This window comes from Triturus cristatus, chromosome 3_1 (assembly GCF_964204655.1).
Source record: "Triturus cristatus chromosome 3_1, aTriCri1.1, whole genome shotgun sequence".
In the NCBI taxonomy this organism is placed as follows: domain Eukaryota; kingdom Metazoa; phylum Chordata; class Amphibia; order Caudata; family Salamandridae; genus Triturus; species Triturus cristatus.
In genome coordinates this window covers 870,657,069-870,670,723 of record NC_140583.1, presented here as the reverse complement: position 1 = coordinate 870,670,723, position 13,655 = coordinate 870,657,069, and the positions used below count along the sequence as shown (strand labels likewise).

General features: G+C 41.9%; 1 protein-coding gene across 7 annotated transcripts in view; it reads left to right on the top strand.

Annotated features, from left to right (window-relative positions):
• The window catches only part of UBR3 (ubiquitin protein ligase E3 component n-recognin 3), a 2,077,978-nt gene that overhangs the window by 2,041,905 nt on the left and 22,418 nt on the right, over positions 1-13,655 (top strand). For all 7 annotated transcript variants that reach the window (XM_085645338.1, XM_085645337.1, XM_085645336.1 and 4 more), the window contains one exon: positions 10,191-10,330. In XM_085645338.1, coding sequence (XP_085501464.1) covers positions 10,191-10,330 — 140 coding nt within the window. The remainder of the gene's footprint in view (positions 1-10,190; positions 10,331-13,655) is intronic.

Sequence of the window (13,655 nt, the reverse complement as noted above, 5' to 3'; positions counted from 1 at the left end):
CCCTATTTTCACTTTATGTGAACGGGGTGGTAAAACATCTTCAACAAGAACCAGCCGACGCCCCCTGTCTCGGAGGAGTCCGTATCCCCACCCTGCTTTTTGCGGACGACACGCTCCTGATTTCGAAAACCCCTCAAGGTCTGCAGAAATTATTAACACGATTTCAGGAGTTCTGTGGTGCAAGAGGATTAACAATAAATGTGGATAAAACAAAATATCTAGTCCTAAATCCTCCTAAGAAACTGGGCCGCCCACCGACTCTAAACTCGATCCCCCTAGAGAAAGTAGCTGAATTCGATTACCTCGGTATTCGGATCACGGATAGGATGTCTTGGGCAAGACATATTGACAAAATGGTCCTCAGCCACAGGAGAGTGGGAGGTGCCCTTATGAGGGAGTTCAGGGCCTCTCCAAGGAGATCACTCACCCCAGTAGTTGATATTTACAAGGCTAAAGTAGTGTCATCAGCCTTGTATGGGGCAGAATTGTGGGGTCATTGTTGTTTGAAAGACCTAGAGACAGCGGAGAGCAAGTTATTGAAATCCCTTATCTCCGTGCCCCTGAGCACTCCATCCGTACCTGTCCGGTTGGATATGGGCTGTAAAAATATTAAAGACCAGGCCCAGCTTCGCCCGCTTTTGTTATGGACAAGAATCTGGAGGGGTGAAGAATTAAAATCTTATGCTGATGCCCTGGGGGAAATAATGAGTTTGGGGGGTTGGGCTAAGATAAAGTGGCTAAGAGATACTAAAAAGCTTCTGGAGAGTGTCGGTCTAGGAGGCTGTTGGTCATCACGTTCATCCCCTCCAAAAGAAGTTGTCAAGGCGCTTTATTGGAACTGGTGTACGGAGCGGACAATTACAAACTCTAATCACTGCAAGTCGACTGTCGCCTTTTTGCAAATTAAAGACACTGTGGTTTTTGAACCCTACCTGGACTTGATAACTCTCCCTTTTGATCGAGCCCTTTATTTTAGATTCAGAGTCGGATGCCTCCCCCTGGGTGCACTGGTATCGTGTTGGTCACCTGTGCCCCGTATTTCTTCCAACTGTGCGTGTTGCCCAAGTAAGGCCGAGACCATTGTACACGTCTTATTTGTTTGCCCGGACTATGCAAGGCCTAGGAGTGTCTGGTTGAAACCCCTTTGTCGCAATATGGGCACACGTAGTTACCTTGAAGCCCTGCGTATCTTAACTACGGACACTTCCCCCCTTTTAGTGTGTGGAATTGCAAAATTTTTAAAATGGTCCTGGCTTATTCGTTGTAAGAGACTGTCAGTAGCTGTTTAATTCTCTTTTTAGATAATTTATTGTGGGCAATTTATGTCCTTTTATCTTCTTATGCATTTTCTACTGGCTTCTTGTTGCTGTGTTTTTTATGTGTCTATTGTAATAATTGTATTTTTTATGTGCTTACAAGATATCTTGCATATCGAATAAAAGCTTATGACTGACTGACTGACTGCATAGTCAAGAGGGCATTAGACAGGTTCGGAGTCTCCCTCGGGGAAGAGAAAGGAGACACATGTTTACTATTAGAAACTCTGCTCACTGCAACTAAGGGAGTTCAGTATCTACCTATGCTCCCCAGTATCCTGGATCAAGGCAAAGAAGCCTTCAAGGAACCAGACTCTAGCAAGGGAATAACACCTAGAGTGGAGAAAAATTACTAAGCATCCTCAAAGGACGCTTAGTACATCCAGGGGAACGCGGTGCCAGACTCCATTATTGTGACCACAGCCAGAAGGAGAGCCAATGCTGTCTCCAAAACCGGGCCTCCACCAGAAAAGGAGAGTAAAAGAATGGATGTGGTGGGGCGAAAGATGGAAAAAGAAGCAGCTATGCAATGGCGTATTGCTAATTTTTATGCCTTGCTGAATAGATATGGCCGCCAACAGTAGGAGGACATAGAAGAGCTTCTTAACAAGCGCCCAGAGGAAGACAAAAGGAGAGTAAAATCCATCATCCAGGAGGGCAAACATTTAGCAATTACTTGCCTTAAATCAGCTCTAGATGCAGCGACACGGCCAGCAGGCAAATGTACACAGGTACCATCCTGAGAGGACATGCCTGGCTCAGGATATCCGGTTTCAAGCAGGGAGTTCAAACTTCCATCATCAACAGACCATTCATTGGAGACGCACTCTTCGGAAAAGAGGTCGATGAGTCTCTGCAACAGATCAAAAAAGATAATAAATGGCAAGGGCAATGGGAGCCCTATAGCAGAGAGGTTCATTTAAAAGAGGCGGCTTCAATAACAGGAAAACCACAGGAAGAGGGGCCTTTGGTCAGGGCCAACAAATGGCACAACAGTCTCAAAGTCAAAGCTCGACACAACAAACAGGGCAACAATGAAGCTACCAAGGATGGCATAAACAACAGAAGCAGCCCTTCGAACATGAGGCAGAGGCCAAACCTCTCGAGGAAGGGGAAACAGTACAAACTGACTCGGTTGCAAAAAGAGACCCACAGAAAACACCAGTGGGGGAAGAATATCATTTTACCCAAAAGAATGGCAAAACATCACAACGAACAATTGTATATTACAATTGGTAAAATACGGGTATTGCTGCGAGTTGACAAAAATACCACCAGCAATCCCACCAAAGGCAAGAAAATACCAGAAATCAGAACAAACCTTGCTAAATTCAGAGATCAAAGAACTAGCGCAAAAACACGCAATAGAATTGGTACCAAAACAGGAGTGGTTCACAGGAAACTACTCACCATATTTCCTTGTACCCAAACAAGATCTATCTCTAAGACCAATCCTGGACCTAAGGTTCATAAACAAGTTCAGATTAACACAACACTTCAAAATGGGTACCCTGCAAGAAATAGTTCCACAAATAAAAATGGGGGATTACATGGCAACCATAGACCTCAAGGACGCATACTTGCATATCCCTATGAACAAAAGACAAAGGAAATACCTGCGATTCCTACACAACAAAACACATTATCAATTCAAGGTTCTTCCTTTCGGAATAAAATTAGCACCACGTGTCTTCACAAAGTGTCTGGTTGCAGTGACAGCACATTTAAGAAGGAAAGGAATCCATGTCTATCCCTAGCTAGACGACTGGCTCATAAGGGCACACTCAAAACAAACATGCCACAATCATGTTCAAACGGCTGTACAAACGCTTCAAAAACTGGGTTTCTCAATAAACCACAAGAAATCATCTACAAATCCAGAAAGGGAAAAAAACTTTCTTAGGAGCAAGATTAAACACAATAAGTGTGAAGGCGTATCCAACACAAAAGAGAACACAAGCTATCCACCACGAGGCAACCCTTTACCAGAAGGGACAATCTCTGACAGTGAGAAAGTCATGAAACTGATGGGCATGATGGCATCATGCATCCTGCTAAGCCCTCACACACGGCTACACATGAGCCCATTCCAGGAATGGCTCACCAACAGTTGGTCTCAGGCCACAGGAAGTTGGGAAGATCTAGTGGTTGTTGCACAAAGGGGGCAGGCACAGATTCAATGGTGGGCATCCAAAAACATAGCACAGGGACGACTTTTCAAGGACCCAACTCCAGCTATGATAACCACTCACACATCCCTCAGTGGTTGGGGAGCACACTTCAACCAACTCATAGTACATGGTCAATGGAACGAACAGGATTCAGTAAAACACATTAACTATCTGGAGATGAAGACTGTCTTTCTGGCGCTGAAGGCATTCCAAATACACATTCAGGGGAATGCTGTGCTGATTCAGACAGACAATACCACGACAATGTTCTAGAACATTGTCATAGAACATTGTCAAACAAACAAGGAGGTACAAAGTCCTTTCCACTAAGCAAACTAGCACAGGACGTCTGGCAGTGGGCACTAACTCAGGGCACCAACCTACAAACGGTGAATCTGCCAGGAATAGACAACATTACAGTGGATCAGCTGAGCAGACAGAACAGCTGCTCTCACGAATGGGAGTTGAAACAGACAGCAGTTCAATACCTGTACAATCACTGGGTAACTCCAGTAATAGATCTGTTTGCAACAATACAGAACAAGAAATGCCAATCCTTTGCCTCGAGGTTTCCACATCACCTGTCAAGGGGGAATGCGCTTTCACTCAACTGGTCACAGACATTTGCTTACGCTTTTCCACCGATACCCGTAATACAAAGAGTACTAGTAAAGGCAAGACACACGGGAACAAACATGATTGTCATTGCTCCTCAATGGCCAAAACAGACATGGTACTCAACCCGACTGGAATTATCCAAGGGGAACATTATAAGGATCAGAGCAGACTTGGATCTACTAACAATGCAACAGGGCCAAATTTTTCATCCAGAACCAGCAACACTGCACCTGGCAGCTTGGCGCCTGAATACATACAATTTGGCCACCTCAATCTGCCTCTAAGAACTATGGAAATCCTAAAAGAGGCAAGAAAACAATCTACAAGAAAATGTTACGCAGCAAAATGGAAGCGATACACCACATGGTGCTCTGCTAACAATCAGTTTGGTTCAATCAACACGCAGGAGACAGTAATCACTTATCTAACTTATCTCCTAGACCGCAACGTCAATTACTCAAGCATAAAGGTGCACCTAGCTGCCATCGTAGCATATACAAGAGGGAGAGCATGCAAAAGTTTCTTCACAAGGCCCCTAATCAAAAGATTCTTAGAAGGAACAAAAAGAATTGCCCCACCGAGGTCAGCTCCTGTACCCACATGGAGTCTAAATACAGTGCTTTCACAACTAATGACAAAACCTTTTGAACCCATGCACAAGGCAGATCTTTAACACATCACTCTTAAAACAGCCTTTCTCATCGCCATTACTTCACTACGGAGAGTGAGTGTGTTACAAGCTCTACCAATACATGAGCCATACCTACAAATTCATAAGGACAAGGTGATTTTAAAAACAAACCCTCACTTCATACCAAAGGTAGTGTCAAAATATCACCTGGATCAAAATATTCTCTTACAGATTTTCTTCAAAAATCCGAAAATTAAAGCAGAAAAACGTCTCCATACCCTGGATGTAAGGAGAGCGTTACTGTACTATTTACAAAGAACAGTACAAATACGCAAAACAAAACAATTGTTTGTCGCATACGCTCACACCAACACAGGATCACCAGTCACAAAAGCAATAATTGCACGATGGATAGTACAAACCATCCAGTCATGTTATGTCTATGCCAAAAAGGAATTGATTATACGGCCTACAGCTCACTCCACTAGAAAGAAAGGAGCAACCGTAGCTTTCATGGCTAATGTACCCATTGATACTATTTGCGCAGCTGCAACATGGGCATCACCACACACCTTTAGAAAGCATTACTGTGTGGACATACACATGTGTAAGGATACTCAAATTGGACAGAAGGTGCTTCAACACCTGTTTGCAAAGTCTTCCTCTCACCACAGTCTCCCAACATCGGGAGAAACCACTACATAATCTAATGCACAGCATGTGAATCCAGAAGAGGATTCACACTGTAAAACGAAATGGTTACTTACCAGTAGGAGTAGTTTTGCAGCTTGAAGAGTTTTCTGGATTCACATGCGACCCACCCGGTCTCCCCTAAAAGAAAAACAAACAGGTGGGGAAGCAAATGATTACATCACTTATTTAATTACCATCTCAAGGACTACCAATACAAAAGAAGAAAAAAGAATCCGAAGATGGCTACCACGCACGTCGACCTCCAGGTACCTGACATCAAATGGTGGTCCACAACAACCCAAAAAAAAAAAAAAGACTATTCCGGACCCAACCACTAGATGGTGAAATAATGCACTGCATATGAATCCAGAAACTCTTCAAGCTGCAAAACTACTCCTACTGGTAAGTAACCATTTTGTTTCACTCAAATGCGTTTTCACGCGGTAATGCGTTCCTATGGAGAAAAGGGTATTTATTGCATACAGTTATTTGGAAACGTTTCTCAAGGTTGGAGATTTCTTTTACCTGGACGACTTGACAAAATCACCACAGTCTGTCAGGGGCCACCTCCAGACAGCGCGTAACTTCTTGACATCATTGGGGTTCTCGAGCAACGAATTAAAGTCGCACCTGACTCTTTTATAGAGACCTCCTTTTGCAGGAGTTGTCTTGGTTATGGTGCAGTTCAGGGCCTTTCCTCCATTGTAAAAGTGTCTAGGGCATTTGGATTATGATCACGATGTTTCAACCTCAGACCTGGATCTTCGTGAGAGCACCTTTCGGAAGTGACTTGCACACAACCTACAGTGGTGACTGCTCAACTGCAATTGGACCAGCACCAGACATCCTTCTCTTCCCCACCCAAAGCTGACAGTGGGGGTCATCTGGGAACGGTGCAGATCAGAAGACTGTGGTCTCTGGTGAAACACAGCTCCATGTCAATCTGTTAGAGTTGAAGGCCATTTGTCTGGCACCAATTCATGGGGAGGCTGGTTAAGATTCTCACAGACAACACTGCTTCCATGTGGTACTGCGATAAGAAGGCGAAGTGGAGTCCTGGGTTCTGTGACAAGAGGCTCTGCATCTCTAGAGTTGGCTGAAGCATCTGGGCAGATCCCTGTGACAAGCTCAGCCGGTGGCACCTGGCAAATCATAAATGGGGCCTGCATTTCGAAGAGGCACAGGGCATCTTCTGACAATGGGTGGAACCCAGGCTATATCTTTACTCTGCCTCCCAGGCCAGATCTTTTCACCACCATCCAAAACATGCCATGTCAAAACATTTGCAGGTTGGAGGTCTCGTGAAAACTCTCCGGCGACACATTCCAGCTGGAGTAGAGCACAAAACTCATGTGCGCTTTTTCCCCTATGCATCTCCTGCCCAGGGTCCTGAAGAAGGTCAGGAACAACAGCGCCTAGGTCATCCTACTGGCTCAGTATAGGGCCAGGAGAGTGTGGTACTTGGAACCTCTGGGCATGAGCGCCTACCCACCGATCAGGTTACCGCTTCAGGAGCATCTTCTGTCGCAGCAATCAGGGCCGGGTTGTGTATCCAAAACTGCACAATCTACTACTCTAGGCTTGTAGATTGAGAGGCTGTAGTTTAATGCATGTGATATACCATCTGAGGATGTGTATGTCATCCTTACTGCCAGGCATCTATGAAGACGATTTACGCTGGGTGTTGGGACAGATTTGTGGCCTGGTGATAAAGCTATCTGCCAGACAGCCACCCTATTCCACCTTTTTTCTGGACAGACTGGTGTCAAGGATTCAGGCAGCCGCCTTGCTGAACATTGTAACTTATTTCCATTTGGGCAATCCATCAGTGTGCCAGCATTCTTTGTCACATATCACCTCTCAGAGGAAGTGGGGAGGCTTTATTGGTTGGACCCCAAAGGAGCTTTAAGCTTTTACATGGATCAAACCAAAAACGTTTGGGTGGATGATCAGCAGGGTACTTTGGGGCGAAGAAAGGAAAGGACTCAATTAAGGCAGATTGTCCTATGCATTAAGATCTTCTATGCATTGTCCAAAAACAGCTTTTGGAGGGTCTGAAAGCTCATTCCAAAAGGGCTAAAGTTGCTACCAGTATTGGCACATGGCGTTCTGTCCTTGACATCTGAAAAGCTACGATATTGGTGCATATGTTAAGATAGCACTACTGCCTTGGCAGCCTGGATTGATGGGAAGGGAATTTAGCCTGTTCAGTTCTGCAAGGTTTTCTGGTCTGAACCCACTCCACATACCCTCCACCTACAGGCTATACTGCTTTGGGTATGCAGTCTAAATATCGAGTTTTAACTATCGATATGAAAAAATATTGAGTTTTAAATATCGAGTGGACAGAATATCGACTGTCCAAAATATAGTGGTACAGAATATCGAAATGCAGGTAAGAAATATCGTTTGTCATAATATTGAAGTTAGTAATATTGTCAGTCATAATATCGTTGTTAAAAATGTTGAATTTTGTTTAGTGTTTTAAATGTTAGTATATGTGTTAAAAGTATATATTATTTGTGTAATGTATGTTTGAATTTTTTTAAAGTAATGATTTTTGTTAAATTATTTTTGCGTATTTTAGTTCTGTAGCGAGTTGTGGGTTTATAGGGGAATAGGATGGGAAGTAATTTAACTGTAATATATTAATTAATAATTTTTTTGAATTAATTATATGTTAATTAATTATTGCGTACTTTTATTCTGTAGTGGGTTGTGGGTTTATAGGGGAATAGGGTGGGAAGTAATTTAATTGTAATTAATTAATATTTTTGTATTTAATAATTTATATTGTTAATTGAGTTTAATTATAAATTGATTAATAATTTATTGGCAAATATGTTAATTGTTAAAAAAAGTTAATAATTAGTTATTAATTTGATATTAATTTTAGGAGTGGGTTGTGGGTTGATAGGGTAGTAAGGTGGGAAGTAATTTAATTATGAAAAAAATTAATATTTTTTATATAATATTTTTGTAAGTTATTTTATAGTGTTAATTATGTGAATTTATATTTGATGGTTATTAATTTTATCTTTAATTTGTATTAGTTAATTGATAATTATGTTCATTAATTAATTGTTTACAATATTGGTGGTGACGTTTATAGGGGTATATGGTGGGAGGCAATTTTTTTTATTTTTTATTAATTGTTAATTAATCTTAATTATACTGCAGGAGTGGGAATACTAAATTAATTCCCTACGCTATCCAACACGTTCCCTACTGTTATACTTGGTGGAGTGGGAATAGTAAATTATTCCCACCCTCAATCCAACACTTTTGCTACTGTTGCACTCGGTGGAGTGGGAATAGTAATTTTTACACACCTGCTATCCAACACTTTCCCTGCTGTTACACTCATTGGAGTGGGAATAGTAATTTTTACCCACCCTTATCCAGCACTTTCCCTACTGTTACAGTTGTTGGAGTGGGAATAGTATTTTTTACCCTCCCGCTAGCCAACACTTTCCCTACTGTTACACTTGGTGGTGTGGGAATAGTAAATTATTCCCACACGCTATCCAACACTTTCCCTACTGTTGCACTCACTGGATTAAGAATAGTAATTTTTACTCTCCCGGTATGCAACACTTTTCCCTACTGTTACACTTGTTGAAGTGGGAATAGTTATTTTACCCCCTACGCTATGCTATGCTATGTTTTCCCTACTGGTATAATTAATGTAGTGTGAAATATTTAAAAAAAAAAAGAATTCTAATGATTTAATTTATATATAAAATTAATTTTTATCTTTATATTACAGGTTTATTTAGATATATATTTAATTATAATTTACTTTGTTTTGAACATTTTATAATTAAATTTAATAATTATGTATTAATATTATTAAATTTATATATATAAAAAAATGCACGTTTGATAATATTTTACATTACAATTATTATTTATTAATTTTAACATGTTTTAAATAATTCTAACTGTTTTATTTAATTATATTTATAATTTAATTAATTTCATATTATTTTTAAGACATTAAAAAAAATTGATATTTTATACAACTATATTTTTTTAAATTATATTTTGGTTTTGATATTTTGGGACTTACCTTTATGGAGATAGGAAGTCGATATTTTGTCCATCAATATTTTGGACTCGATATTCTGCTACCTCGATATTTTGACTGACGATATTATGTCAGTGATCCACTGCTTTGGTATCTATTGTAAAGTAATCTGTAGTTAGAAGTATCCACCACAAGAGCTGCATGCTTTCCTTTGGTAACCCTCTTTCTGTTGGATTCTCCATCTAATCACAAATTACTCACTGCAGTTATGTGCTCTGCATGTCCAAGGGCACAGAAACAGTCAAGCAAGACACATCTGCACACTGGGTTGGCGCTAATAATGCGGCACAGCTGTCACTTCAAGGGTGGAACAAAACCTACGTGAAGTCTCACAGTGCACAGAAGCACTGTTTTGAAAGGTTTCTGAATCCAGTTTGGTGCCTGGAGAATATTCTAAAGGTGAGAAATCTATGGTTAGGTAGTGTATCCACCTGAAAGAGTGTTACCGGAGGTAAGTAACTTGGTCTTTTTTACTATTCAATCTTATTAATCGGCTTTGCAGTTTAAAATCGATTGATGCAAAATATGTGTATTGTTTTTAAATGTTCATATGCTTTTTTCTAGGCTGATGATTTTCAAGTGCTTGAGAATTCTAATTTATATTTTCCATGAAACATATATATATATATATATTTATATATTTTTTTGCTCTTCTCTCTGAACTTGTTTAGCACTCGCAAAACTGTGGCGCTGGGACAGGAATCTTTCTGTTGATCAATGCATCTGTCATCATCATTATTCGTGGCCATCGTTTCTGCCTCTGGGGATCCGTGTATTTAGATGCCCACGGTGAAGAAGACAGAGACCTCAGGTACAGTTTTGCGTGTTACTTTATGAATATAGACCCACTCATGTATGTTTTTACAGGCATGTCAGACTGTTTTCAGTGAAAAGAACATAGGAGAGAAACCCTATAGAATGTCAGTTCATGGCTTTGGTTGAGAGGTCAATTTTTTCCTCTTTCGACAGAATACGCATGCCCCTACTGATTTAAAGATTAATCCAGGTGAATTCTTCTATTTGCAATCTCCTTTCTATTTTCAAATAACATCAATTAAAGCCTGACTGACGTGTGAAAGGGAGTGCTGGAAAAAAATGCACTGTGTAAAGCAGGGACCACAAGGAAAATTGATCAGCATTCCCTGTAGACATAAGTATTACTTATTTGACTGTGTTGAAGTTTGTTTTGTGCAAGGCATCACTTACAGAAGAGCAATATCTTCTACTTTTGGGTCAAACCTGCAAAACAGTGTTTGATTAGGATTGGAAATCCTACTGGTGTGCCCATGATATTGGTGTCACTAAAATAATTTAAGGCCAGTGAGGTGTTGATCCCTGACAGTCTTGGTTTGATTCTTATGTATCTAATGGTCAGTCACCTTATGTCAAGGGTAGCTCTTTTAATCAATGATGGAGGTGATAATCATGACCCTGCTCCAGAAAGTGGTCTGCTTAGATGTAATTTGTATATTATTAATTTTACATTGATAAATGTGCATGATATTACACTATTCTGGTGCATCGGATGGAGGGGCCGCTAGGGGATGCTGTTTCAGTTAGATCAGTTTTGGTGTGCAGCTGGCAGATCAGCAGTAAAAGATTCCCAATAGGATCTTCTCAGGTCTGGTGTCTGAAAGACTTAAGTTGGGGATTAAAGTATGCTGGCATAAGGAAGTGTTTTATTGTACTTGTATTATTACTTCACCCCCAGTTCTGCACCGAGCATTAACATAAATTACATTTCAATGGACTCTAGAAAGGTGTGGAGAGGTCTTCAGGAACGGTCCCCAAAAAACAATCTGATTTTTTACTGTGATTGAAACTAGTTGAGTCAGGGAATGGTTCAATTGTAAACATAAAGGGATCACATTACCTGTGTGCTAATTATATTTCAAATGCTTGAGAAGTTTACGTTTCACTGTCCTCTCAATAAACGTCTATTTGAGGGAAGCCCCACCTGCTTCCTGTCACAGAGAACAAGTCTGCCCAAGGTGCACTGTATGTCCTTTCATTCTTCTGACACTAGCGTAGGATTTCTTGGAAAGTTGGAACTAACACCAACACCTTTACAGTAATAGTCATTGCTACTTTACAACAAAATTAAGGTGCACAGATGATCAAAGTTTCCGATCTGTTTTGGTAGATATTACTTTCCAAGGTTTTCTCACCTTATGAATGTCCTTTACCTGCCAGACTGAATCTGAAAACTTTCTGTCCAGGTGCAGCAGGTGCCATCATGCAGCCTAAGCCATGACTGAGCCCTCCATGATGTGATGACTTAAAAGTATATAAGGTGCTAACTGAAGCAGTTGTGCCAGTTTCTGTTTTTTCCGTGCCTTATTGATGCAGTTCTGGTGCTCTTCTCAGTGCTTTACTGTTGAAATTCCTCAGCTTTTGACAGTGACTGTGTCAGATGTCTACTGACATTTTGGGGTGTACACCCTCTTCGAGATGTTATAAAAAGATGTCCTTGTTGGATTTGCATCTGTATCTACATGTGGTGTCGAGGATCAGAACACGGTCCTTGGCTGCAACTCCTGCTCATTGATGCACTCAAAGGTCATCCGAGCAGGAGGCCAAGCTATATTTGGTCAAGGTCCACAGGACATCAAACATATTTCTGCTGAAAGATAGTGATCTCCTAAGCGAACTTCTTACAAAAAGTACAAAAAATCAATCAACCATTCAACCCAGATTTATAAAGCGCTGCTATTTATCCGTGAGGGTATCCAGGTGCTTAGAGCCAAGCTGCTTGGGTGGAATCAGTTGAACAACCAGGTCTTGAGCTCCTTTCTGAATTCCTAAAGAGAGAGAGCGGTCTAGAGGGGAGGGGTTGGGGTGAGGTGAGGCTGTTCCACTATTTTGTGGCGAGGCAGGAGAAGGAACGTCCTCCACTCTTGCAGTGGTGGATGCACAGGGTGTGAGCAAGGGAGAGGGTGGCGGGCGCAGGTGTCTGGGGGGTTGATGGAAGCTCAGGCGGTGGTTGATGTACACTAGTCCTTGATTGTACAGGGCTTTGTAGGCATGGGTAGCATCTTGAATTGATATCACTTGTGGACGGGGAGCAAGTGGAGTTTCCTGAGATGTGTGGTGATGTGGGTCCATTTCAGGAGGTCGAGGATGAGTCTGGCAACTGAGTTCTGTATGGTCTGCAGTCTCTTTAGGAGGTATGTAGTGATTCCTACGTAGTGTGTGTTGCCGTAGTTCAGGCGGCTTGTGATAAGGCTTGAGTGATGGTGCGTTTTAGTGCTTACTGGAAGCCAATTGAAGATTTTCCAGAGCATGCGAAGAGTGAGGAAGCAGGCGGAGGAGACTGCATTGATCTGATTTTGCATGGTCAGTTTGTTGTCCAGGATGATGCAGGGATTCCAGGTATGGTGAGTGGTAGTGGGTGAGGGTCCTAGTTCAGCAGACCACCATGAGTCGTTCTATGGGGAGGTGTTGTTCCCAAAGTCAGCACTTCTGTTTTTTCTGTGTTGAGTTTGAGGCAGCTGTTTTGCATTCAGTCTGCGACCATGGTCATGCACAGTCGGAAGTTGGCCCTCGTGGTGGGTGGGTCTTCAGATAGAAAGATAATGAGCTGGATGTTGTCTGCATCGGACATGATGTTCAGTCCATGGGTTCTGACAGTGCTGGCCGGGGGGGGGTCATGTAGGCTTTGAACAGAGTAGGGCTGAGGGATTATCCTTGAGGGGCACCGCAGATGATGTTTTGGGATTCTGAGGTGCAAGGTGGCAGTCGGATTCTCTGGGTTCTTCTGGTGAGGAAGGATGCGATCTATTTGAGGGCGTCCTCTTGGATTCCAATCCAATGAAGCCACTTAATCAGGATGTGGTGGAACACAGTGTTTAAGGCTGCTGAGAGGTCAAGGATGGTCAGGGAGGCCGCTTGTTTCTGGTCTAGGAGGGTTCTGATGTCGTCGGTGGCTGTGATCAGGATGGTTTTGTTGCTGTGGTTCGTACAGAAACTGGATTGGGATGGATCCAGAAGATAGTTGTTCTCTAGGTATTCAGTGAGATGATGGCCTTTTTTGGGAACTTTGGCGGATAAGGGAAGGAGATGGGCTTGTTGGGGTCGGTGGATGGTTTCTTGAAGAGAGGTTTGACTTCAGCGTGTATCCATTCTGCTGGGAAGGT